Source organism: Chaetura pelagica, unplaced genomic scaffold (assembly GCF_000747805.2).
Source record: "Chaetura pelagica isolate M959 unplaced genomic scaffold, ChaPel_1.0 scaffold10, whole genome shotgun sequence".
Classification (NCBI taxonomy): Eukaryota; Metazoa; Chordata; class Aves; order Apodiformes; family Apodidae; genus Chaetura; species Chaetura pelagica.
In genome coordinates this window covers 3,823,189-3,849,070 of record NW_009952263.1, presented here as the reverse complement: position 1 = coordinate 3,849,070, position 25,882 = coordinate 3,823,189, and the positions used below count along the sequence as shown (strand labels likewise).

The following is a 25,882-nucleotide window of genomic DNA, read 5'->3' as shown; positions in this document are numbered from 1 at the left end:
AGTAAGGGAAACAATTTGGATTGAAGACCTGATCCTGCTTCTGAAACTACAAGTAATAATGTGGCCATTTTTTATTTTAAGCTTGTTTTGTGAGATACCCATTTAGCTGAGATGACCAGTTGTTTTGTCTTTTCTTTTTATTTTTTTCTTTTTTTTTTTATGAGAAGCAAAAGTGAGATGTTTCCAGCTCTGCCGAGCTGAGAACCTTCCCTGGTTCTGTTGTCCACTGGAACTGTATAATTAAAGCAGCTGGATTCACATTGCTGAAAAAACTCTTGATGCTTGGCAGAGCTTTAAAAAATGGTTTGGAAAGTGTGGCTGGAAAAGGACATTTCCAAGCAGCCACCCTCCTCCCATTCTCCAGTTTCCCCGATAGCCCTCTCCTCCTCAGGGCTCAGGTTGATACTTAGTGAAAATGATGGGATGCAACACTACTGCAGGCTCCTCTACAGTTAAGCATGACCAGTGTCAACCAGAGTTTTTGATAATGTGTAGTTACTCAACAGTCCTGTCAATGACATTATCTCTGTCCCCGTAGGGGCCACCTGCTCTAGACCATGACCCTTACACCTGACACATCAAGGCCTATAAACCCAAAGAAATTTCTGATTGAACTACACATGATGCTGCACATTTGCATTCCCAGGCACACCTTTAGATATTCCTTCTTAAAAAAAAAAAAAAAAAAAAAGTCGTGTTATATATACTTTCTTAACAGAAGTGCAGATAATGGAAGGTGTGAAATAGTTGGCAAATTTCAGCTTGCTGTTACTCTGTGGTATTGCCTGCCTTCCTTTGTATTGTAGGCCAAGTTCTGTTAATAGATGCAAACCCTTGCTGAATGGTTGGGGGGGGATTAACCTGTTGGTTCCTATAGTCATGGTTTTGAGATTGACACTGGAAGGTGCTAAGACCAAAAGCAGTGGGAAATTAGATGACAGCTCACATTTAAAAAGTTTGATGAGTCTTGCTTTCTTGCAACAAATTAAAATTAAAATTGCCATTTATAACTGAATATTTGCTTTACCTCGTGAAAATGTAGTTCTTACAGGTTTTGTTTTTAAATTCACGTATTTTAGGAGTATCTGAGAGCACAGTGATCTGCTAATTGACCAAAAAGATCAAGTAACTTAAAAATCAATGAGTTAACATGGCAACTCCTGGTAACTTTTTTTTAAATCAAGCTGCAGTGACTAGAAGTTGCTTACACCTGCCTGTGTACGTTCTATTCAGAGTTAGATGGAAAGCCTGAGAGGTTACATGGAATCGTGGGTCATATGACTGGCATAGCCTTCTCTTGTGAGGATGAAAAAAGAATGCTGCCTTATTGCCTGCATCTTCATTTTTGTGAAAGGAAGGTTAATATAACTTGAGACCATAGGTTCAGTCCAGCACAGAACTGCAGGTGGAAAAAGGAAGGAAAATGTTATTCTCTGTTGCTGTATTTATTATCTGAATATTGAATTACATAATAATCATACTGTGTGTGACCCCATGACCCTGTATTAAGCTCCTGAGATTATTGTTGTACATGTTGTGCAGTTGTCATTTAAATTATTTTGGATGTTTTGATAGTGTATAGCTATATTTAGTACTGGGAATAAATTACGATATGTTTTTCCCTTGCCAGCATTTCTCAAGAGTAAGATGCTGATTTTTTGATATTATGTTAGTGCACAATAGCTTTTATTTTGAAAAAGTTATTTAGGTCTGTATATTTCCAATGAACATTTACTCTCATCACATTTAACTATGTGAATTAATACCATCTCTAGAGGGATTATGGTATATTGAGCTTTTCTCCAACAAAGTGGGAAGAGAGAACAGCTATATGTAAATTACAATTTGAAGAAATGAGATCCTAGATCTCATGGTCTTTTCTTTAATGATACTTGCAGCATTAACTACTACGCTAAGCTAATTTAGGGGATTTTGTAGAAAAGAAATATGGGAGCATATTGTGTTGCTTGGTGATAAAAATTTAAGTATTCTAACTAGTGTTAGGACTTTGAAGAAAATGTTTGGGGAGGGAACTTGTCCTATTTGATTTTTTTTTTTTCTTCCTCCCTCCATGTCATTTTAGCCCAGCTGATGACAAGAACTGGGTCAGACTGCTAGCTTTAGCACTGCAACTTAGTTGTATAGGGGTTTTTATTTTTTATTTATTAGGGAATGGAACAGCTTTTACAGGGACAAAGAGAAATGAAATCACTTTCAATGAAAGAAAAAGGCCTCATTATAGCTACCAACAGCAGTTATTGACAGCTACACTTCCTATTAACAAGGAGCATTTAAGAGTTTGGCTGTTGGATCTTTGGACTTGATCTAATTTGCTAGCATTAATTAGTTTCTTTTGAGCACAGACACTTGGTGCTCACAGCTATAGATTTGGAGGACTAATTAGGACAGAAAATTGAACAGAATGGGGTAAGGCATTAACCTTCAACCATTACCAGCTGGGGCTCTGATAAAGACCACAGAGTCCAAATGCTCCTATTCATGCAAAGCGTACTCTAATGAATATCAATTTCAGCCAGGTTGCCATACCCTACAATCACTGTCTTAGTTTTGATTCTCTTACCTGGTGGAGACTTTTATGTATAGATATAGAAGTGATATTGGTAGTTCAGAGCTCATAGGTAACAACCTTGATGGGTTACCAATGTTTTGTCCAGTGTTTCAATTTGGTTTTCTTGTGTTTGAGATTTTATTGGTTTCTGGTTAAGATCGTATTTAATTTTTTTTTTCTCAGCATAAATATATTAACGTAACATAGATGTGATGTTAACAAATGCTGGTTTAAATAGAGGATGGATGCATGTTTTTAGATTATTGTAGTACATGGTAGTAATATCCATGACAAGAGCACTGACCAAGCTAACTACTGAAGGTTGAACAATAGGATTGCTTCTTTTGCAGTTTTTATGATGAGATACAATTATTATGTTTTGGTGTTCAGTTGGTGATCCAAATTTAGGAGGAAAACTGTTATTTCAGATTGTGGATTAATAGTGTTTTAACATTTGCAGAATGGAAGCATTTTGTATATAAAGAAAGGAGATAAACAATTGCCTTCACTCTTTTGTACCACTTCTTGGATTATTTAAAGTGTTGGACTTGAAATTAAGATCCAAAATCATCAGTTGTTTCTACCCTTTAGTCATATCACTATTCCCTGACAAACTCCTCATGAATTCTGGATCATTGCTTCTCTCTTCATTTGACTTTAGTACTCGTGAATTTGTTTCCCAGTGATAAGAGAAGTGTAGAAGTATTTTCTTTGACATCCTTTCTTCAGGCTTGTTTCTTTCAGGAAGGACTCTGGCATTAATGTATATCCTGTGACTTTCAAATAATTGAATCTGTTTGGGTTATATCTATTGTTTATCTCTTTGAGGCTAAGATTGCCTTTTATATACTCTTAATTTGGTAAACTCTATACTGTCAGGTTGAATGGCTGGTTCCATGTTTGAGGGTCCTGGTGAGGTCATTTTGGTGCAAGCTGTGAAAACAGAAATACAGCCTTGCATGTAGCTGCTGATCTTGGGTTATTTTGTGGTACTTAGATCAGTCTTTAGAGAACCACTTCTGCTAACTGTGCGGTGAGTGTCCATGGGGCGGCAGCCAGTGGATAGAGGAGACATGCTTCACTTCTCCTAACAAAAGGGGGAGGCTAGGATGGCTACTGTTGCAGGATCTTACTAATGCCAGGTTTGTATCTTTTCCTAGATGTTATGCACAGTATTTTCAGATTCTTATAGATTTATTTCACATTTGGATACATTTTGATTCTTCTGTGTCAATAATTCTTACTGCCAACAACTGAGGGCATCCTTAGGTTTCTGCAGGAGTTTTTGTAGCCATTAATTGATGGTGCTGATAACCTGGAGATACTGTAGCTTGTGTATTAGATTATTACAGTATTGTATTGCTGTGGCATAGTTGCACATAGCAATACATTGTTAATGGCAGTACATGTGACTTATGGAAACTGTTATTTTAACTGCGTGTCCTTAATGATGTATTAAGAAGTTGCTTTGCAGTTTTGGATTATAAACCCTTCTTAGATACTACATTCAACAGTAACAGTTAGTACTTTGTGTGAATAAACCTATTACTTTTTAAGAGGTCATGCTATATTCTCTTTGCAGTGTATAAATATTTATATTGTATATGAATTATGAATATTACCCCGAGGTTGCTTTCACACAGAAAATAGGTTATTTTTCAACTGCTGAAGTTGGAATGCATTGGGTAGATACCATTAGCTTCAGCAGTGGAGAACAGAACTTAGTTTGGTCAAAAAGAAGCTACTGTGTACTTAGAAATACAATAAATAGTGACTTTTCACTTTTCAGCCCTACAAGGGCTGTATTGACTTTGTAAAGAACATAAGATATTCACGGTAAGGTAATAGGAGAAAACTTATGTCCACCATTCTTTAAAAACACATGAAGTTGCCAAGTGTATTTGCCAAAGAAAATTGCTCGTTCAAATCACAGAAATTGAAATAAAGTATTAATTCCAGTTGAGCTAAATGGGAGTCACAATAGTAGTTGCAGGTTCATCTAATATGGTTTGATTTTACGAGGCAGTGCCTTATGAGAGTTGTAGTTTTGGTCTCAATTATTTCCTAGGGACTGGAGAGCTCTTACAGTCTTGAGCACTGTACCTGTTGTACATATGTTTGTGGGGAATACTACAAGTCAGCAGAGCCAGTAGAAAAAAAGGGCAGGAATCACAGGCCTTATCTGGCAATAGAGGAATGGAAGTTAAAGTTGAAAAGCAGTTTGGGAAACAAACACACTTTCAGCAAGATCCAGTGGTCTAAGTGTTCTTCATGCTTTCTGGTGTCCTGGAAATATCAGGATGTGTTTAATGAAATCTCAGATTTGCATGCTGTTTTGGGATTAAAGCATTTTACATTTCTTTTTCAGTGTGGAACAGTAGTTCTAAACATTACTTAGCTTAAATTGAATGAGTTGTCTTTCTGGCACTTACTCTTTAATACAGAAGTTAATAGATCCTATTGTAACAACACTGACAAAGCATAACTTTTTTTTTAACAACACTGACAAAGTATAACTTTCTTTTGAAGTAGAAACATTGTTGTCTGTTCCTGAGTAAAACCATATTCTTGTATGTTATTGTTCAGGTCTTTTTAATAAGGGCAAAATTCTCCTCTTTCCAACCCTCAAATTTACATCTCTCACCATTGTAACTGTTTTCCAATAGTTATCTCTGGGGTGCTGAAGAGAAAGAGAGTAGGGAGATCTGTGCTCTGAAGAGTGTTCTATTTAGAGGTCTGATGCTGGAGAAGGGAGTAAAGGCTGCAGTAATAAAAGGTCACAAAATATTTGTGCTCAATTGTCATCTCTCTGAATTTTATTTTTGACAGTTTATCACCCTCAAAAATAAGAAGAAAGGAACCTTGCAAAAAAGAGCGACTAGAATGTGTGTTGCCTAAGATCAGGAAAGATACATTTACGTGAAATGTAAGCATATGACAGAAGGTGAGAAGTATTTTGCATGAGGAATCAAGAGCTGCAGAGGATGTGAAAGGAGACAGACAAGGAATACTAGAGCTGTGCAGAGCACTGAAGGTATGGATGAGGCTTTACATTTATGATCAGGGAGCAAGAAAAACAATTTACCTGCTTTATTTTAGAATGAGAAAGATGCTAGTAAAGGATTTGAAAGGAATCATGTAAGGGGTGAAAGGTAATTCTGTTGGGAGAGTGAATAGGAAGGGAACTTACCTGAGGATGTTTGAAGAAGATAGGGTAGAAGAGTAGTGCATGAAAATTTTTCTCAGGTGGAGTGAACAGATTCTTGTCTTGGTATCCACTGTACAGGGAAGGAGTTTAAATAGTTGTAGCCCATTTTGGACTCTAATTATGGTATTAAGGGATCTGCCTTCTTAACTTTTTCCTAAAGTGAGGTTAAAGAAAGGTTTCTTTAAGTCTGAAATGCCCTTTTTCATTTCTAACAGGATTTCCTTCTATGCGTTTTATCACATACAGTGTCTTGCACTTTATAGCCTTCTTTCTTCCTGTCTGATCCAGAATCTCTCAAGGAAGTATTTAATCATTCTTGTTTTTCCTTCTGTTGAATATAAGCTAAATATGCCTTCCAAGCCTCTAGATCAACAACATATTTTAAGGATATTGAAATAGACTTTTATGGAACATTAAATCATACAGTGTGCTTATATATGTAAATTCATCATTACACTTTCACACCAGGCTTGATATGGATCTTGCTTTTTTTCTTGGTAACAGAAATACCCCATACACTTTGCTGTAATGGGATGCTCATGAAGTATGTGAAAAAGCATGGCAAAGGTGTGGCTTGAGATGTAGTCTCACTTATGGCTGTAGTCTGTCAATCTAACCTTTTAGAAGTCATTTTGTGGAGACAACTTGCGCTGGCCAAAATGTGTGGGAAATGTATAGGAAGTATATAATGTGGAAGCACATAGGAGAGAGTTGAAAGCAGGACTTCTTGATGCACAGATAGGTATAACTGCTTCAATAGCATTAAACTAAATTCTGTAAAGAGATTGTCAAACCTGAGTGCTCTAGAAAATTACCTCTGCATTGGAGGATGCATTTATCCAGTGTAAGAAGAATGCAGGGCTGGAAGGGGGTTTTGGAAGGCACTTTGGGACATCATCTAACATACTGGTGTTTGTCCTGTAATCTGATTAATGTTGCAACTTCTACAGACATGCTGTTCCAATGCTTAATTATTTATTATGTTTGGTTTTCTAAGTTTTGGGTTTTTTATTAATGTCTAACTTTTCCTTGTATATCGAGCTATTGATGTTCTCATATATTGGGCATATTCTTACTGGTGTTCTGAATAAAAGCAGCACTGTGTGGAAGAACCAGGACAATCAATTTTATTTAAAAAAGGTGAGAAGGGAAAAAAAAGGGCTCATTCAATAACTATCCTGAAAAACTTTCTGCTGCTGAGTCGCTGAGATTTCAAAGGGAAGATACTGGACCCTGAGATTCTAGAGTTGTTTTCAGGAGCATGGCAGATTTAAAACAAAAACCCCCCAAAAACCTTAATGTCATGTAAAAAAACCCCACAAAACGAACACAACACAAAACAAACAAACAAAAACACCCACCCTTTTAAATTTACAGGGAGAACTAGTGCTTCCAGGTTGAAGAAAATTATACCTAGTAAACAAGAATAACCAAAGTCTGCAACTTCAAATATTATCCTTTGTTGTCCCTTTTTTTTCTGCCTTTGGGATGAGAATTGTCTACAGTGAATCTGACAGCCCAGTCAAAACAATTCCTAAGACCATTGATGAAAAGTACTCTTTATTTTTTTCTGGTGAAAGTAATCTTTGTCATTCCTCCTCTGTCTTGATTTCCTCCTCTTGTTTCTTTGCTTTGTGTTTTTTGAGCTGTTTCTGGTTTTTAATGCTCCTTCTTAATGTATATAAACTCTCCAACATAGAGTGTGCCTTCTTGTCATTGTTTAAGGAGCATAACAGAAGTATATTCTAGACAATGCTGAAGAAATGGAGCTGCTAAATATGGAAAACCTGTCTTACAGGTTTTTCACTAGTATTAATTTTTCAGTGATACCCATCCTGGGTATTGCTGGAATATAGTAACCTAGAGAGGATGGTGCCTGGCTTGTGTGTCATCCCATTTCCTACCCCAGCAATACAGCTTGCATGAAGTTTACATGTGCAGGAAATGTCCCTGCTGTTTCTTTCCAGATTGCAGAGCACCTCAGTGAGGGAGATATTTGAAAACAGAAGTCATCACGGTACAAGAAATACGACATGCTGATGAGACCCAGTACAGCAGGGCAAGCAAACACACTGTTAGGGATTCACATGGCTGTATTTCTTCTGCTGGGAAGTGGAGGATAAAATTCTGCCAGGCCATAGTATTTACATTCTTATTTCAAGGCACTGTTCTGCTTTATCACATTAATGTAGGCTTTCGCACCTATCTAGTTAATGAACAGAACTATTGCTTTCTATAGCATATGGAAAAGAAGATATATCACAGAATGTATACTGTTTGGGGTTATATAACCAAAGGTCTAGTTTTTAATTTATGAAATAGTTAAAACTACTACTTGATTAGTAATTAATTAACTAATTAATCTTTAACAGGGTACTAACAGTTCAAAGCTTCTGTGGTCTCTTCAGTTACTTCTGTGTAATGTCTGATGTTTAATATATATTATCTATATATAAAGATGCTTCATAATTGTTGAGTAATAGTATTAATGATTCTTCAGCTTTCATTTTTAAATAGAAGTGTTCTTATCTTATACTTTTGAAAATTGTTCCTGATTTAACGAGCCAGAAAATAAAAAGCTATAAATGTATATGTTATTTTCATTTGATGCATTTCAAATAGCTTGAGAAAGTTTTAAGTCCATTGTGGGGAGTGAGAAAGGCATAGAAAAGAATCCTCTTACTTCAGCAAGGCTATTTTGAAGTTAATTTTTATCTTCTTCATCTTTTGAGTAACTATGAAGCTTCAGAAGTTTTAAAACAGAATATTGTGGAGGAACCGGTCCTCTTCACTCTGCCATACTAGTTACTGACTGCATAAATTTATGAGAAAGATTTATTGTCGGGCAGAGAATACTTACATAAATTATGACCCCAAAAAATAATTTCTGTGCTTCAATAGAAGGAAGGTACTTACAGAGTTGGCAACTTTTGCTTTATCTGCAGTCTCCCAACAGAGTATTAAATCAGATTAATAATTCTGGTCTCATCTTTTTCTCTTCTGCTCTTGCCATTTAAATACCAATTCAGGAGAACATGGTATGTGATTTTTTTTCCTGATCTAAATATATGCTAGTTCCATTCTCTTCTAGATAGCTACTTCTGTATTAATAATATGCATTTTATGTACATGAATATAATTAGTTTCTTGTTACTGCTATTGTAAATGAAAGGATTCCGTGTTGGATTTTTAAATGCAAAAATGTATTACTGTCTCTGTGGAAGACTTGTTGGATTGGCATGACTATAAAATTAAGTTTTCTTCTAAATCATAACTAGTTTCACTAAGGAAACTGATGCAACAGTTCATAGGCAGTTCTATTACTGCAACCTAATTCTGATCTCATGGTCTTACTCAAGGCTTGTAGTTCACGGAAGTATTTTAGCTTTGGGGTATAAGCAGTGGTGTCAGTGTAGTGCTGTGTGTTCCAAACTTGATGTTACTTATCTTCATTGCCTGAGTATTTGAGTTGCAGTGACATGACCTGCCTGAAAGTTAATCTGGTATTCTAGTAAGGAGAAGAAAATAAACACCTCCGTTAAGTGTGGTAAAAGTACTTAAAGGTAATTTAATGCTAATTTAGTAGTATTTCGGGTCTCCCTAGATGCATTTCACATAAAGGGTAAATTATAAAAATGACTATAATTTTTTAATGTGAAGCAGGTGGAATTCTCTAGTTTCTACTGTAATATAGTCAATGTCTTAAATTTGAATACAAGGTTGATATACTGAAGCTTAGGTTCTATCATGTGCTATGAGCATCCAAATAAAGAGATACAGTAGTAAACAGTCTTTTGTGTGACCAAACCCCAACTGGTTGCACAGTAACTTTTTACTTGGGCAGGTTTTGTACTAACGGTTCTCAGTGCTCAAGTCTCTAAGCCTTGGCTGAATTTGTGGCAAAAAGTCAGAATGTTCACTTAAAGCTCTTTATATTTCAGGTTATCAGAGGGTTTGAATGAGAATAAGAAACAGTGTCTAGTCCTCCTCCATTCTGCAGTGTCTCGAAGCTCCTGTGGGGTAGCAGTTACTTTGTACTGTTATGCAGTGTTAAGAGAGGAGACCCTTTTGAGTGGAGCACCAGCCTTGGAGATTTGTGTCAGCTCCTTGAACTCCCCCTTTACCATATTTGGTTAAGTCATGTAGAATGGGAGACATTTCATCCCAGTTCTAGTAAACTGAAAGTTATGTCTAGTCTAAACCCGTCATCCTGTTTAAATCTCTTAGGTGGGACCTAACTGCAGAAACCCTCAGCTTTGTGAGCATTTGCTAAGGATTCCGTTTAGCTGATTTTTACTCTCTACCTCAGGTTGTTTCCAAATTGCTTGGAGTCCCATTGATTTGTTAATGTGTCCTCTAATGTTAAATACCATTGTGTCTGCAGGTTCTGTGCAGATGTGGACTAGCAGGATATTAAGTGCCTGTCAGCTCCCACCAAGATTTGGTGGAAAGTAGGGGAGAGGCAGTTGATGTCCACTAGTTCATTACAAGCAAGGCTCAGCTGGACACAGGAGTTATGAATTTTAAAATTTGGGTTGAACACTTGGAATCAAGTGAAGGCTTTTGACTTTTATGGCCCAAGTTACTTGCATTTTTTTTTTCCTTTCACCACTAGCAGCAGTCCTAGACTCTGAAGAATGATGAGTAAATGGAACTACTTGCCAAAACTAGAGTAATTTTATATCTTTCTGCCTGTTTTACCCTTTTTAAATTTTTGTCCCTGAATACTTCTGATCTGTAAGGCTAAAATCAAAGTATGTAGGCAAAACAGGCAAATAATCCCAACAGTATAAACTTAAATTCATAATTCTGAGACTTGCAATCAGCCTGCTGTACAAGAAAACAGATGCCATGCAATAACAATACTAAGCCGAATAATAAACAAGATGTATTGTTAAAGCTCTTTAATGCAAATAAAGTGATTTCAGACGTTCATATGCTTGTTTTCTGTCGTTGTTAAAATGAGACCATTGCATGTGTCTTCTGTATTGTTCTCTTTTACACACATTTGAGCTTTGTTGGGTTGAGAACTCAGCCTCTGGTTTGGGCAGTGGTGATTAACTTACACTAAATAGGCAGCAGTAATGTGATTTGAGAATGAATAGGATTCATTTCTTTTAAATGAGGGGAAAAAACCCAAGGTTGAAGGAAATAGTTTACATAATCTGTAAACTAGTTAAGGAGCTGAATATTTATGCAGGTTGAAATTGAAGCTTAGTTGCCCTCTAGGGGTTTTACATTAATACAGCATATGCTAGCTTTTGGGTGTTGTGGTTTTTTTCTTTTCAGAACAAAGGTGAGAGAAGTCTTTGGAAAAACTTACATACTGACAAGTCTGTAGTGGTGGAGGCATGTGTACATCTGCATTCAGAGAGTGAAGCTCATTTAGTTCAGAATACAGAAAATAGTGACAAGATTTTTAGCCAGGTTATGATCTTGTAATTTCAGTGTACTGATGGAGAAGGTACTCACAGTAATTCAGTCATGGCACGGAGCGGTCCCAGCCAGCAAGGTCCTTGCGAAGAAGTCAGGATACACCCCAAAGAGCTTTTAGACCTAAGTAGGCAACAAAGACAAAAGGTTACCCAGAGATGTAATAGTGGTGCTGAGAAGGCCACAGTATTACCATCATTAAGACCTCAGTTCCTGCTTGTGTCCTAGCCACTGAATGCCATTTTGAACTTTTAGTGTCCTCAGCTGCCACTGGCTCTAATGCACAGGGGTCTTCTGTCACATCTGCCCCAGAGCAGCTTGAGCCCTGTTTGTGGATCCTGTAAACTTTTAAGGTCTCCTTTGCCAATTGTTTTGTAGCAAATGTATTCCTAGTATTTGTTTGGAGAATTGCTAAATAAATTATTGAAAGTGCAGTTGTTTTTCTAAATATGGAAAACACATTTATGTGATTATTTCTCCTGTTTGTTTCATAACAGTGTTGAGACTATTACTCTAAAATATTCTTGCATCGGAAACAAGATACTTGGAGCAGGCAGGCTAGGTGCTGCTGAACAAGCATCTCCTGCCAAACTTGAGTACATCTGTGCGTAAAGCTTGAGTAGCACAGTATAGTTGACTGTCAGAAGTTAGAGCACTGTCCTTGAGGCTTATTATACCAAACTAAGTCTGGATTTGTGTCAGAAATCTATGGTGTTATAGAGAGTTTTATGCCATTTGCCTGTTAAGCTTTATGCTGAAGAACAGTTCCTCTATTTTGAGGGACTTACATAGCTGACAGAAGAGTTCCTGGTGCATTTTGGTTTGCTTTGTGGATTTGTCAAAAGCTTTCTTGTAAGTACTCTGTCTACACATATTTCATTTTACTGTCTTTAAAATTGTAATCTTTGCTATGGAGAAGTGGCCTCATATCTCAGTTTCTCTGTAGAATCAGGTGTATTATTACAACCCCTTATACACATATAATGCTTTGGCTTGGTACTGTTTGGTTCCAACAGCCAGTAGTGTTACAGATGCATCAGCTTTGTTGTATCTGCTGTATGATTGGACATGACATCATGGCTTCAACGTGGTGCTTCCTTGTCAAAACCAGTGACTTTACCAGCAGTGCCCTATGTCACAGTTCTGCCTTCACCTGCTCTTGAAGCTATATGGCCATGCCCCAGCTCCGTGGGTAGTGGATGGTTCCTGAAAGCTCTGCATCCGACCAGAAGACATGGTAAGCTAGATGGGAGGGTGAGATGTTGTTTTTTTTCCACCCTTCTGCGAGGGTTTCCCTCCGTGAGTAGAAGCACCTGAGCTCACTGGTATCTTTATGCAAACTTTTGGTCCAGAACACAACTGCTCTATAAGTACAGTTGTAGTAATTTGCAGGTCTTGCATTGCTCTGGGTAGCACTGCCCTCATCTGTGTTCAGTTTAGTGTCTCTGTCAGGTTTGAAGAAAGCATGTATTACTAGCATGGGGAGGTTCCTGATCAGGGGGAGACTCATAATAACTGTTCCTGCATGGCAGCGTGCAGTGCTCACAGCTCTAGGACCCAAAATACTGAGTTGTAGTACCTTGTCACTTGAAAAAGTTTTTGGTCAACAGTTTCAAAGATACAGGAAGGATAGGGTGACTGGACTGGATCAATATTTGATCCTTTTTAGATATTTGGTTATCACAGCCATTTATTTACAACCATTTACAGAAGATGGAATAGAAATGCTGTTCAGTTACTATGAAATTTCCAGATCTTGCTATACTTTGGTAGTACGATTTCTTGTCACATCGTTAAAACTCATCTCTTCAAAATCATGACATGAATTGAGAAGTCTGAAATTCTGACTGCCAACCTCATTGGTGATGCACTTTATTTTGAAAAAAATGATTGTAGATATTTTATCACACTATCACCACCATTGTAAAGTGTTAAGTTGCTCTGCAGTGTACAGTTCAGAATACAGGCACCGCACAATTTTGTGTTGGTTTTTTTCTGAAAAATTGTGCTTCTGGTTCCATCATCCTTACAAATGCTGAACGGTACCGCATTCAGCAGCAATTCTTCCCACACCTTTACACCAGCATATGCTGAAGGTTAGGAATTTTTTGGAAAAAGAGGGAGACTGAAAATATACTGCAAACTAAGATAAAGTACATGGTAACCTGTTTTGGAGTTGTTGGAATGATGGTTGGGGAAGGATATAGGATAAATTGTGACCTGTAAGGGATAGTCACTTTCTATTTTAAAGGAGCAAGAGTGTATTAATCTTTAATATTGGAGCCTTGTTGAAGTACTCAGAAGGCCTGAAATTTAATACCTATTCTGTACACCCCACCTCCACTCTCCAGCTGGAACCCTGAAATATGTTTTGCTTATAGTATATTTTGCTTCATTCCCAGGAGGGAGAAATAGTAACAACAACCTCCACTATTGTAACTTTGAGTTAAAATCGTACTTTTGGGAATGCAGTAAATTGAACGGAGAGGGGGGGAAATATTGCTGAAGCAACGTGCTGTAAATCAGAGCTGGTGTGATGGTGGAGTAGCTGTGTAATTGCTTCCTCAAGAGTTACGTAAACGGCCTGCTCTATCTCCACCGTGTGGTAGGACGACACTATTGCTATTTCTGCCGCTCAGTGAATCTTTTCTAAATAGATTTATTTTTTTTTTACTTTGAAGTTCAGCTAAGGGGTCAGTCACGGCGGGACAGAGGGAGGAGGTGGTTGTTTCTTTTAATTCTCTGTTACGCTAACTTCTCAGCTGTTCTGAGTGGCTCAGCAGCTCTTGAAAGAGGTGGGAAGATAAGCAGCAGTGAGGCCACTCTGTGCAGCTCAAGCTGGATGCACTTGTTCAGATAGAAGGAGACAGTGACAGACAGTAGCCATGGGGGAACTTGCATTTGTTCCAGTTCTGCCTCTTCCAGTGCCTGGTATGGTAACGCTTGATGTCAGGGACACTTACCGTGGGGTGTGAGGAAAATTAGATCAAGTCAGTCTTAAAGGAAGCAGTTGTTTAAAAGCAGAGCAATTTAACTGGGTGGCTGTACTCACTGGGTGGGCTTTACCTAGAACTTTATATAAAGGACGGTGCTTGTACTTGACAAGAACTTTTCTAAAACAAGTATCTTTAGTAGACAAATCATGATTTACCAAACAAAAGTGTTTAACAGCATGGTGTTTACTTTGCTTAAAGGAATTTTTTCATTGTGATTTAAATGGGAAGAAAATGAGATCTGCTTTTCTAGACAAATCTGCCTGAAGAAAAAGCCCAGCACATTGTCATCTTTGAGCACTTAAATCTGCCTTGCCTGACAAAGTACAGTCACGACAAAGCCTTAGACATAACAGTTGTGCACTTCCTAGTTCTCCTGTCTTCTGAGGACATCACCCTCTTCTTTGTACTGCTGAGCTGTGGTTGTCTTGCTTAGTCAGAGGCAGGAGGGCTTGGCTCTTAGCTCTTAAAGAGCTGGGCTGCTGTCACTTGGTAAATGTGTCAATGTACTGTATTTTTGTGTGTTTGTTCTGTGCTGTTGAAATTCTAGCAACTAAAGGAATATTACTAATAAATTGCTGCTTTTCAGTTTCATTCACTGTCTTTTAGTGCTCATTATAAAGTTAGGAGGAAAAGGTCCAACAATTTGTCCTGGACAAATGTGGGTTAATTGGGACAGACTGAAGTACATCCTTGCTGGTGCATGGAGTTACTCCATATACCTCTGACAATGTACACAGTTCTCAGTCTGAATGGGAGCAAATTTTAGACTGCAGCCAGCTGAGGGATGCTTTTGCAACAGTTTTTTGAAAACTTGCTAATGAGAAACGCATCCATAATATTAAACAACCGCAATTTTAATAGCTGGGACTTCAGCAGGACTTGGGCAAACCAGGGCAGATAGATGTTGAAAGAATTCAGGCTAGCATGTGCCTATTAGGTATTAGGGTGATTTTTCCTCCTCCTTCTTCCAGCTTGTCTCAGAGGCTTGTCAGTTTAGACCCACTACGCACGTGATCATAAAGGTTTTGAAAGGCATGTGAGAACTTTATGCTTCAAGGTATAAGCCAAACTTACAGTTGATGGAACTTAGGAAGAAAATGTTTTTCCATGATGTGGGCTTCATGGCACCTTTCTCTGAAGCAAGTATTACCAGCTTCTGAGAAAGATTGGGCCCTTTGTCTGATTCAGTATATTATCTTCTCATCTCTACTATAAATGTTCCCTAAAGCAAAGTCTTCAGATTTGTTTCTAGGATATTGATAACACATATTCTTTACCTCAAGGCAATATGTTAGAGAAACAGTTCCTAGTGTTTTGGGAAACATTCTTCCTCTGTAGATCATGGCTGTGCTAACTGCTTTCCTGACAATTGTTTCCTGCTGGATGTTCACCTCTTGATCTCGAGACCAGTGATGAGTGCAAGAGATGCTGTAGTCTGCTGGAGGATCCTCTCTTTGCATTGTATACTTTAAGACAAAGCTGTTTTTCCATGCTGATAGTGCCCTGGAAAAGACTGGGCAAGAGGAGAGATCTTTAACATGGTGGATATCCCTTCCCTGAAATTCCTGGAATCTTCTCTCCTCCCCAGTCCTGTGTTGTGTGCTACAAACTATTGATCCTCTGCCCTAGGACAGATGCCCCCAGCAATATGTTGGAGCTACAAAAGCTGAAATGGAGCAGCTTTTTGAGGGAGTGATGATGGGCAGGAAAATTGAAAGTACATTATTATTTTTGTCTTACAGCAAATGAATATTTGTGGAGACAAAGTATTTGATCTGATAACAGAGGTTCACTTGAAAGAATAAAGGTTATTTTATGTCAATTTTCTCTTTGCCCTATATAAGATGCATTTAATTATTTCATGCTATACCCCTCTATTCAAATCAATCTGTTTTATATATATTGTTGCTCAAATTAGAATAATTCTTTAATCAGCTGTGTTATGCATGCTGTGGTAGACTAGAATAGGAAAGCTACTCCTGGCATACTGACGATGCATGTATTTTATTTGTTACTGTAATTTAAAAGTAAAATCAGAAATATTGATTTCTACTTGACTGGAGAGATGATTTAGTTTGAATATCAGACTGATCTTAATCAGGTGAGAATTAATTGAGTTGGAGGTATTAGATATTCAGTGATGTTAACTGAACCATGATCAATCTACAGAGAAGCTTTCTTTTGTACTGTGTTGGAAATATCAAATAGCTCGTACTCTACATGTATAACAATCTTTTCATGTTCATCCTACTACTTCCTCTGGCTCATTAAATGCACCAGTAATCTGTTCTGTGCATACTGAGTAATCTTCAAAGTAACAAGCTAATAAATAACAGTTTAATACAAAATTAAAAGCATAATAACTTCACCATAAAATATTGCTGATAATATTTTTTTACACATTTTACAAACACAGATTTAAAAATTTTATCATTGTTAACATTTTAAAGGGAATTGTTACCTCTTTCCACCATTGCCCCCCAAATCCCCATTGTTACTTGGGCATCTTTTCTTCACTCAGTTGTAGAGCTCAAGGAATGACCCAAACATTGGAGAAAACATTTCCTTTTTTGTATAAAGAAAAAACTTACAACAGGAATAGAACATAAGCCTGGTTTGGATCATGATACAAGCTTTTTTTATTTTAAGAGTGTGATAGCAGTATCATAAGTGTTGAGAAAATATAAATGGTGAGATAACACCTCTGTAGGACTTTCTCTTAAGTAGTAAAATTGTAAAGTCTTTAAATAAACTATAGTCAGACCTGAGAGGATCAATTTATCTTGATAATAGAGAAAATTTCATTTATTTTGTGTACAAGAACATCTGCAAAATAGATACATAATTATGTTTGATAAAACCACAGTTATAATGATATGAATTGCACAACACTTTGCAATGTTGAGTCAATATGAAAGTGCCAAGTAATGTTATAATCTGAACCTGCAAAAAGTGAGCTTTCAGAAATAGCCTGCATGCTGCACAGTTTATACACTGAAAATAACAATGATGATCCCTTGGCATTGTTACATCAACACAGATTCCATGCAGCTGGTTGTCTGGAGATAAGTCCCAAGCACTTTTTGTTCCTTTCTTACTTTGCACATGGAAAGACTTTAATGTTTTCAGAACAAAATAAATAAATGTCTAATATTTTAAAATATTTGAAGTAAAAAAACCAACAACCCAAACCTAAAAAACAAAAACCATAAAAATATAAGCTGCTAGCTAGTTGTTCCCCTTTGTTAAATCACAAAAACATAAAAACTTCCTGTTTATTTTTGACACTTTGGCAGGGTGTTAGAGATTTTTTTCATAATGTCTTTCCTTTACATATTTGCAACTGAAACTTTTGCAGTCCAACACATTGATTCTGCCATTTCATTTTAAATGCAGCATAGTGAAGAGACCAGCCTATCCTCTGTCCTTGGGGGTTGAGGGGTGTTGCAGTTACATGAAGAACAATTGCATCTTAAATACGGAACTTTGGTTTTGTTGTCCACTGTTTGTAGGTCTGCAGACACTGAGATTAAGAATGTTAAATTTAGCCTGATCTGGTGTAATGGTGTGGAAGAAAATAATTATCTTTATGCAGCAGAGCTGTGGCTCTGTATTTTGGCCAATGTTGCGTTTTCCGTTTGAATCTAAATGCTACAAGTTTTTATTTTCATGATATAGGATCAAGTAATTCTTGAACCTGTGAATATGCTCTAAGATGAAAATGGGCACTACCCAGCCTATTTGTTCCTTTTAAAAAAAATTATGAAGTATATGTACCAGGACATCTGTTGGAGGACACCCACCAACTTTGTTTTAACTAGCTTTCTAGTGATGTATTTGCTCTTCTAAAATTTGAAAATGAGCACTTCAATATGCTGATTATTGCATAGGCCTCTCTGACTGCTGGGATAGACAGGGAAATAATTAGTCCAGTCTTTAGTCTGAGAGAAGTGAACTGGGACTCAGTTTCGCTTCAGTTTCCGTATTATTTTGTAGTAAAGTTATAAAGCAGAGTTGGGGAAAAAAACGGTCTTAAAAATACTAAAGAAAAACATACTTTTTAGATATTGATTTTTTTTTTAACAGATTTATGTGGACTGTAAAGATCTTTGTAAACAAAGTTCTTTACTGTGTCAGCCTTCTAGCTAATAAAGATCCCTTGGTAAGAGTGCTCTGTAGCTTAAAGCGGTTCTTATACTAACTAATAATCCTTGATACCTCCAGCATTATTTGTACAATTCTGTCTCTGAACAGAATTATACGAAGACTCGGAATAGGATTTTTATAAAAAATCAAAATATGAATGTCCGGACAGCATTAGAAATAATTTCAGAAGGCTTAAAAAAACTTTTTCTTCTGTTGTTCTGCAACTTTACTTCTGCCAGGATCTGCAAAAGCAGCTCTTTTCCTCTGGTTCTCCATGTCCTGCTTTCTGAGGTAGGTGAGATATTGAATACTGCTCTTGAATTTTGGGCAGTTGGAGATCTGGAGGTGCTGGGAACCAAACTCATCAGCTTCCCTGAGCGGCTCAGGGCCTGAGATGTTCTCAGATGAACAATCAGTCTGTGGAAGGGCTCATCACTGAGCTCAGTCACAAAGCCCTTATGTCAATCTCTGAAAATCATAGGAGCTAAGTGGTCTTCCAATCACAGGCAGATCACCTCTGCATTTTGAAGTGAGCAGGTGAGAACTGGCAAAACTGAACTGCGCTGAATTCAAATATGGTTGTTCAGCTGATGTTCAGTTGAAAGCAAACCTTCATCTTGGCAAAGATTCTGTTTGGCCTTACATACCTGGCTGATTTGGAGAAGATACTGAATTGCAACCTTGCTTTAGCAGTTAAAATCTATGGGGCTGTCATGGCCAAAAACTAATTAGAGTTACAATTCTCAGTGCCTAGAACTTATTTTGGATTTGCCTTACAACAGTAGTGCAAAGCTTTCTTCATGAAAGAGAAGAAGGCAAAATCTGGCCTCAAATTAGCGATGAGCTGTTCAGTGAACTATTTCTGAGCTGTGTCCTCAAGAAGAGTTCTTTGCTCAGTGTGCATCCCCTTAGACACAGCCTATGGCACAGAAGAGCCTGTGGGGATAACCTATGTCAGATATGATGTCATGAACCATAACTGCTTCAGCTGAAAGAGGGGTCCATAGCCAGTTTCCGTGGTAACTGGTAGACACCTGCAGCTCTTTGACGCAGTCCTGGATCTGTCTCTTCTCTCTGCATAGAACATTCAGTGATGGACATATGTAGCTGTTCTGGCAAAGCCTGAGCAGTGTTTGTTTTGTGGAGAGCAAGGATTTTTCCTCTTTCTAACATGGCATTTTCACTCCTTTTGCATTGGACTCCATCCCTCATTTTATTTAGCTCATATTTGTAAGTATTTGAGATAACTTTTGCTGTTCATTTTAAATGTTTCTTTCTGTTTTGTTGTAATCTGCACTGAATTTGCAGATTCAACCAAATTTGCATCCAGTTTCACTGCTGCCTGAGGTTTTGCTTTTTTAGCTTGCTGCTTGGAAGGAGAAATAAGACATTATATCAGCCCATGAGCTTTTTAAAGCCATGGAAAGCCAGTTGCTGCAGTCATAAAGATTAGACGATGTGCAGGGTTTCTGGAAGATCAGTTCTGCTCTGAAAGAGCAACTGTTCTTCGTATCACATACAGTATCAGGAAGCAGGTTTGTTTGAGTGTGAGACTGGGTTCCCTAGCATTCTGATTACCACTCATAGCTGCTAAAGTGTTAAACTACAATAGGTTTGTAATCAGATCCTGTGCATCCGCTCCTTTTGTGGTATCTTGCTAGCTGAAGCTTTGGTCTACAATGCAGATACTGCTCAAGTGAAGAATGAGTAGTGATTGTCAAGATGGAGATTGATTCTTGGTTTGAGATTGTATCTGGAACTGTTGTGGCTATTTGTGAGATTATTCTCCAAACCAGTAGTTCTGTAACACTCTTTGTGCCACTCAACATTGAGATGGTTTGTTTCATGAAAGAGTTGTGAGCAAGACAGATCATAATTAAAACAATATCCTCCAGACTCTTGTAAGGTTTTTGGTAAACATTTATAACTAAACATGTCTGGCACTGCAGTCCTTTTGTGACTGCGAAAGGGATTTTAAAGTGCTGAAAGTAAGAGGAGAGAAGGATAATCAAGTTTTGTGTGCTTATATGAGGATGCTTTATATTTTTTAACCTGCTCTTCTCTCCCTCTGTTGTTAAGCATCAGCAGCATTCAAGCTAGATAGCTGGAAGCAGTTTTATCACTTGGCAGTAGTGCCCTACTGCAAGTGGGGCCTTCTGAAGTCAGGGAATGCTTTGCAGTTGCAGTTCAGGTTTTGTTCACTGGGATATCACGCCTTGAGCTAATCAAGACTGGTGAGTTAACAAGTGAGAGGGACCTCCTGTTGTCTTCAGTGTGTTTTTTACTTCACAGCTTCCAGAAGGAATGATTGCAACAAAAAAAACCAAAACAAAACAGCACTTAAGGAAGTGCCTGTAGAGAGCAGAAATTAAACTGGTCACTAGATAAACCATGAGGTTTCACAGGCTTCTGATGTTTTTCCTAGAAAGACAAAGGACATTTTTTGAAACATGATAATAGGTATAATTTTTCTGAGATGCTGATGTGGGGACATTCAATGCAAGCAGTCCAGGAAACAAGGAGAAATGTCAGATTCACCTTTAAAAGACAAAGAAACATTTTGATAATGTAATAGCACACTTCTCATATTGTGAGCTTACATGGCTTTGTAAACTGCAGCTATTCAAAGTAGCCTCAAAATTGTGCATTTGTATGATTTCAGGTCTTAAGTTAAAGCACATATGAAACAAACCTGGGAACTGGGTCTGATTGTAAATAGGTACCTTTGAGCACAAGTTACAGTTTCTTCCCAACTAGTAATTAACTGGCTAATTTAAGCCTATTTTTTGCATACTTTTGTCTGGTATATCTTCACGTGTCATGTGGTGGTGTTAGTGTGTAACATTAGGTGCTGTTTTGGGCGTTCTAGGTGTTTATCAATAATATGTTCAAAGTAGATTATGTCAATTCTTTGCAAAGTTTTGCAAAGATACATATAAGTTTGGCAGTGTAAGGACACTTGAGACTGTCATCATTGCTTTCAGCAAATAGTACTTTTTTTTTTCTAAGTTATTTTATATAAAAAAATAATTAATAAAGTTATGGGCATGCAGATTAATGTCACTTAGGGGTTGCTTGTAACTGTTGGATCACTTTCTCCTTTACATCTTTTGTTAGCAGTGTCCAGGATAATAGAAGGTGGATTTTCTTCCAGTAAGGTCCATGATTGCTTTATGCCCATTTCAATGGCCATCTGCTGTGAGCAAAGGACAGGATTGCTGCTTTTATAGGCACAAAGCTGTGTTTTCCTGTTGATTTATGTTTTGATGTAATAGAAGTTACATCATCATACAGAATCAACAGTTACTTAGTAGGCAAATCTGAAACTTTAGCTAAATGTCTTGTAAAGATACAAAGACAGGTACAGGACTGCTGCAGCTGGTATGTTTAACACTCCTGCCCGTATCTTCTTCAGCTTCTTACAGTAAACTGAAAGAATGGAAGTGATACAAAAAATATTTTTTCTATAAATACTACATGTCTGCTCACTGCGTGCAAAAAGGGGAAGATTCTAGTGTGAGTACATTAAGTATGAGGTTTGGGACAAAACAGAGTAAGAGCAATGCATTAAATATATATATATATATACGCGTATGATATTCAACGTGCGTATACTAAATGTATGTACTTATACATTGAGTATAGATAGTGGGATTTACCCTTTCTATGATGTAGCATCACTAAGTTTTGGTGTTACTGGATTAGCTGTTTTTCTAAAGACTTTCAAGAATATAACAATTTCTGTATGCCCTAAATTTGTTGGATATTAAATCACTGCCAAGAGAAGAAGAGAAATAGATGGAACTCTGGAAGGGTACACAGTAGATCTGACTTTGTCCTTGACCTGACTACTGGTTGAGGTTGGACAATTGGCTTTCTCTCTGTATATCTTTCTTTTTCCACCTGTTAAGCACAGATGATTACTCACTCAGATCCCTTATACCAAAACAGTTTGAAATCTCCTGATAGGAATAACACCTAATCCTTACCTAGTTGTGTTATTTAGTGAAATATCTGTACAGGGTGCTGGTAACAATGAGACATAATTTTAGTTACTCCGGGATAAAACCCACACCCTTAACCATGTCTTTGCATCCCTCCCAGACCCCAAAACTATTCTGTTTCAGTATCTTACTGAATAATTTTTAATTCTAAAGACATTAAAGACTGATGAGGTGCTTTCACTTCCTTGAACAAATGGATGCAAGATTGCTTCTCTTGGGAGGAGACAGATCGTTGTCTTTCCTCCCTTTTATATTCCCTTGTTTTTAAATGCCAGAGATCATAATTCCAGAAGTTTAGATGATCATCAATATTTTTGTGGGCAATGCTCTTTGCTAATCATTTGGACTTCGAAGAAACTTCATATTGAAGAACAGCTACAGACCACTACACAATGCTGAGAAGGTAGCAGTCCTTGGACCACTGTAGTGCCCTGAGTACAACCTGGCACTCCCAGCTAATAAACTGCTGGCTTTGTCCTTGCACTCCTTGGAGGAGAGTATTTTGGAAACTCCATGAGAGAACCATGACCTCACAGTTTCTCCTGTCCCAAGGATACCTTCATAGGAGGTGACTACCAGTGGCATTTCTTTGAGGCAGTAGTTGCTGTCAACGTTACTGCCCTCTTAATTTGCAAATACAGATATGCTTCAGTAATTTCTAAAGTCTTCATTGCACAGGCAACGGTAGCAACCTCAGCTTACCCAATTTTTCATGCTTCCTTTTATTTTGCTGTGATAGTCCTGAGTATTCGGTATGAAAAGCAGGCACAAGAATCATGGATTTACTGCAGTAATAACTTCAGGAATTTGTTGGTATTAGCACCAACAGTATGTGTGTGAATGTGTTATATGATATGAGAGGAGAATCCCAATTTAAATCTTGTTGATAAACAAGTGACAAAGACCTTACAAAACATAGAAGACTCCAGGCCAGCTATGGCTATATTAATAATAATAAATCAGATCTACTCTGAGGTGTTTTTCATAGGGAGCAGTATTCACATAGGATTTTTTTACCAATTGTCATTTTTCTAACTTTGTGTTTTTGTATTATCTTCTTTTTTCCCAGCATTTACTAAATGCTGTCAAGAAACTGGCTTTCTTATGGTGGTGAAGTGTCGGCAAGAGAACACAGCACTGAAAGATTGTCTGGTTGGCTAGTAAGTCCCTTGCAAATTGTTGTTGTTTTTCTGTTGCATGGCCTATACTAATCTAGAAGTGAGTAAAAATCTTAGATCTCCTCAAAAGGGTGTTGCAAGGTTAGTGACTTTGATGTATTTTCTGAAAATTTTATCTCCACTTCAGAAAAAAAATGCTGGTCAGGGCCCTACCTGACAAGATTTTATTTCCTCAATAAAGCTGTCATATGGCTATGAAGGTTCTCTTCTTGATTTAAATGGTGACTGAGCTAAATTTTCAGTCCAGGTGACATGTAGTCCTGTAGTCACTAAGCTGAATTGCCTATGGGAGTGAGCAGTAGAAACACCTTCATACCCTGTTCATGAGACAGGCTAAGTTTGTTTTGAATTTGCTTCTTGAACTGTTTTTTAAGTTTTAGTCTTTGTCCTGAAAGTGTCCTGCTGTTGTGAACAGCACTAGCAACAGCAATGGGAATTTGTTAGGTATTAGAGAGGTCAGCTTGATACCATGGTGGATGAAAATGTCTCTTTTGGAAGTCCTAATTTATCCCCAGTGCCATCAGGCTGAACTGTTAGATTCTTGAATTTCCCAGTGTGAGGGCTGGGGATTTTTTGAGTTTCACTGGGGGGAGTTTGTTTTTTGGTGGAATGTGCAAAGTTAAATGTCATTAAGCTTTATAGTATATAATATATATATATAATATAATTATCTGAGGTATTTGGGAACAGATGAAAAAACACGAGGAGTTGCTGGAGGTATTCAGTTTTACTTGTCTGTAAGTCCATGTATTGAAATTTGCCTTTTTTTTAAGCCAAAAAAGCAAACCCACCCAAACCAAATATGCACCACTGAAAAAAAGAAGAGTTTAGTGCTTAAATAATTATACTTAAAATTAAGAGAAAAATTAATTTAATTTAATGATCAAGGACCTACATGTTTTTACTGTTCAAGACATACAGTTGAAAATGTTCCCAGTCTTTGTCTGGGTACATAAATACAAGTGCATTCCAGCAGCTTCCCATGCTAACTGTACATAACAGCAAATTATTCAGCTGAACTGAAATTCCCAGTATCTTTCCCTTTTTCTGCCTTTCCTCTTCACGGCTGTAATGTAGTCTTGAAAAAGACTGTGCCTCAAGAGAGAGTGGCATCATGAGAGAATGCAGAACAACTCAGTATTAACAGTTCACAAATATAACTTTAACCACTTATGCACTTTATAATAAAGGTTTTGTTGAAGGCAGGCAAATTTATACGGATGTGAAAGGAACAAGAGTTCTGAGTGTTATTCATGCAGTATCTGTTCCATATTCCAAGATGAAAAATGGTATTATGTATTTGTCTTATAGCTATTCTGATCCATTATTCTATGAAGAATGCAAAACAGAATATTTGAAGCAAAGAGAAGACTACAGAGCAACTGGAATTAAGAAGAAAAGACAGAAGCTAACTTCAGATGTTTAGTTAAAACTTAAAATTAACTTTTCAAATTTTATATTCAACTTTAATTTGACTTGATTTAAATAGATTTAAATCAGCTCTATCCCCTTCTGTGTGGAATTTAACTGAAATACACAAAATGAGATTAATGGAGAATAAAATTATCTCTGAACTTAATAGGTTTTATTTTTAAAAATTTATTTTTTGTAATTAAAGATACAAACATTCTGTCACCATTTGCAAGACAAATTGAAAAGGTCTGTTCCTGTGTCTGGACTTGAGATTTTTTGTTACCAATTTACAAATAGCCTTTTGGAATTTAAAGCTTGTGTTGTGTGGTCTTACTAGAAGAGAAGGGTGGCAAATGCAAAAAGATAAGAGCTTCTTGGACCAATTTATCCTTTTCATTAAAATGTTGAGTCATATGAGAGCCTGATAGTACCTTTGCTTACACTGTGACTCACTTATAAGTCTACATTGTCAGAAGAGGCGGATGCCCCGTGCCTGCCTGTGGCCCAGACTGACAGTTTCAGCTCTAGAGGAGAAAAGTCATCTGGTTGAGACCTTCCCTGAGAATGGGAGGAGGCATGCCAAAAGCAGAATCATTCAGAGCAGTATCTTCCCCTGCTTTCCACTTCCAGAATGAAGAGGATTGTGTAAGCTTCCACTAAACTAGGTACGTAAGATGCAGGTCAGTTCTTGTAGAAACTAAGTGTAAGCAAGTCCCTATTTAAAAAGAGGCATACAAAGGAGTTTTTTCCATGCTGATAGTTGAAGCTGCTTAATTGTAGATATGTCAAACGCATAAATGGCTTCACTAGAGATAGTAAAACTTTATATTAGTGTTTTGGGGTATTTTTGGAAGCATTTTGAAATAAAAAATTTTTTACAGTTGAGGAAAGGCTGCACTTAGAAAACTTAGTCACATGGTGACTGTAATACCCGA

The 25,882-nt window shown here is 37.3% G+C and overlaps 1 protein-coding gene across 1 annotated transcript in view; it reads left to right on the top strand.

Moving 5' to 3' along the window:
• Positions 1 to 24,960, top strand: part of CMC1 (C-x(9)-C motif containing 1) — a 33,321-nt gene extending 8,361 nt beyond the window's left edge. The window contains exons 3-4 of the mRNA XM_010007621.1: positions 23,426 to 23,516; positions 24,846 to 24,960. Of these exons, the coding sequence (XP_010005923.1) occupies positions 23,426 to 23,516; positions 24,846 to 24,960 (206 nt within the window). The remainder of the gene's footprint in view (positions 1 to 23,425; positions 23,517 to 24,845) is intronic.
• The last annotated feature ends 922 nt before the right edge of the window (positions 24,961 to 25,882 follow it).